The sequence below is a fragment of the Gavialis gangeticus genome, unplaced genomic scaffold, assembly GCF_001723915.1.
Source record: "Gavialis gangeticus isolate Ggan-Ray unplaced genomic scaffold, GavGan_comp1, whole genome shotgun sequence".
Taxonomy (NCBI): Eukaryota; Metazoa; Chordata; order Crocodylia; family Gavialidae; genus Gavialis; species Gavialis gangeticus.
The window spans coordinates 19,434,567-19,436,545 of record NW_017729015.1 but is presented as its reverse complement, the minus strand read 5'-3'; the positions used below and the strand labels follow the sequence as shown (position 1 = coordinate 19,436,545).

Genomic DNA, 1,979 nt, shown 5'->3' with positions numbered 1-1,979 from the left:
TGCTGAGCGCCCCAACGGCACGGAGCAAGACCCCTTCCCCTTCCCCAGCCAGGGCTCCAATGGCACCCAGGGCACCCCGGCCAAGAACGCCACCTCCATCATCATGGCCATCGCCATCACCGCCCTCTACTCCGTGGTGTGCGTGGTGGGGCTGCTGGGCAACGTCCTGGTCATGTATGGCATCGTCAGGTACGCGCCGCGCCGCGCCGCGCCGCGCCGGAGGGGGGCCAGGCCCCGCGTGTCCCACTCACGGCTTGGTCTTCAGCGTGGCCAAGGACGGAGACCCCGCTGTCGCTGTCCAACCTGACCTGTGCCCGCGTGCCCGGGGATGTGCAAGGGCCGGCAGAGCCCACGCGCGGGGGGTGGACAGAAGCGTGCGTGGAGAGCGCCAGGGTGAGGGGACTGCAGACGGAGCGGGGCGGGGGGGGCCAGCCGGGGTGTGAGCAGGACAGGGCTGAGAGAAGCGGGGTGGGGATAGGGCAGGCATTTGGGCATTTGCGCGTGTGTGCAAAGTGTGCGTGTGTGAAGTGTATGCGAGAGAACGGTGGGGCTAGTGGGCAGGAGAGACACTGTGTGTGCGTGTGCTCGTGCCCACAGGAACAGTGCATGCACAGAGGAACGGGGTGTGTGTTGGTGTGAACAGTGCACCAGGGCAGCAGGTGAGAGCAGAGAGTGGGGGTGGGATAGTATTGGTGCAAGAGGGGAGCCAGCCTGTGCCAACAGACTGGCGCGCGTGTGTGTGTGTGTGTGTGTGAGTGAGAGAGAGAGAGAGAGCAAGGCACAGAACAGGAGGGAGGGAAAGAAGAGACTGTGTGTTTGTGTACGCAGACTTGTGCATGCTGAAGAAGGGGAAGCAAAAAGCTCCCCTAAAACCACAGACTCCAAATGCTGCACGTGCCTCCAAATCCCTGCTGTGGCTCCTAGAGCAGAGCAGGCAGTCGAGGGGGCAGTGTGCAAGCAGTGTGGTCCTAGTGAGCGCAGCGTGCAGCGCTGGGAGAGGCAAGAAGTGGGATCCGGGGGAAAATGCAGCACGCTGAAAGTGTCTGGCAGCAAAGCCACGGCCCGTCCCCCTCAATGCCAGCAAATGTCAAGGGGGTGAAGCCCGGCGCTGCCCACATGCAGGCTGAAAGCGCTTTGCTCACATGTGGCATTTTCTGTGCATCGCACAGCTGGGCTGTGGCTGGGCAGAGGAAAGGGGTCGCATCTCTCAGCCAGCATCGCTTCCCCCATTGAAGCCAACAGAGCTAATCTAACTTACGCCCGCTGATAAACCAAACCTCTGCAGAGAATGGTTTCCAAGCCACGAAGAGCTGACCGTGCAGCCCCGTCTCAGATGAGCTCCAGTGGAGACCCCCAAACACCCTTGCACAACCCAGAACAGAGATCCTTGTTCTTTTTTTGACACAGGCAGAAAAGATCATGGGCTCCAACTCTTTTCTAATGCAACACCTTTCAAAATCCTCATTAGACAACAGCTGTTCTGACAGAGTCTCCCAGAGAGACACAAATGCCCTGGCATTATGTGATGGTTATTTAATAAAACACCCTGTAGATAAGCAAGTGAAGATTTTCCCTTAGCAGAGGACAGGGACACGGATAACAGCAGATCTCCCCCCGAGGACTGGCCTGAGGTGCACGCTAACATTAGGCAGATAGAGAGCCATGGAAATCCCTTGGCTACATAACTGGTAGGTGAAGAATATCTGGATGGTTTCAGCTTAGGCCTGACTGGCCCCACACAGTGGGTATGTTTCAGTTCTGAATGGGGGTTTGTGCGGGGGGAGGACTGGGGTAGGTAGGCTGAAGCTGGGCAGCTGGTTCTGATTAAACCACCCCACTGATGGGACTTCCAGCCATGTCAGATTCAAGCTTCTTGTGTTCAGCTGCAAGGCCCAAGTCATTTCCTTCCAACCCACAAGGTTACTCTCATTCCTTCAGTTCCCTTCTGGTTCTCTCCTCTCTCCCTGGAACTCAGCCTT

General features: G+C 58.1%; 1 protein-coding gene across 2 annotated transcripts in view; it reads left to right on the top strand.

Annotated features, from left to right (window-relative positions):
- Positions 1-6: 6 nt before the first annotated feature.
- OPRD1 (opioid receptor delta 1) overlaps positions 7-1,979 on the top strand; it is a 36,149-nt gene continuing 34,176 nt past the window's right edge. For both annotated transcript variants that reach the window (XM_019512523.1, XM_019512522.1), the window contains exon 1: positions 7-189. In XM_019512523.1, the coding sequence (XP_019368068.1) occupies positions 104-189 (86 nt within the window). In that variant the 5' untranslated portion in view covers positions 7-103. The remainder of the gene's footprint in view (positions 190-1,979) is intronic.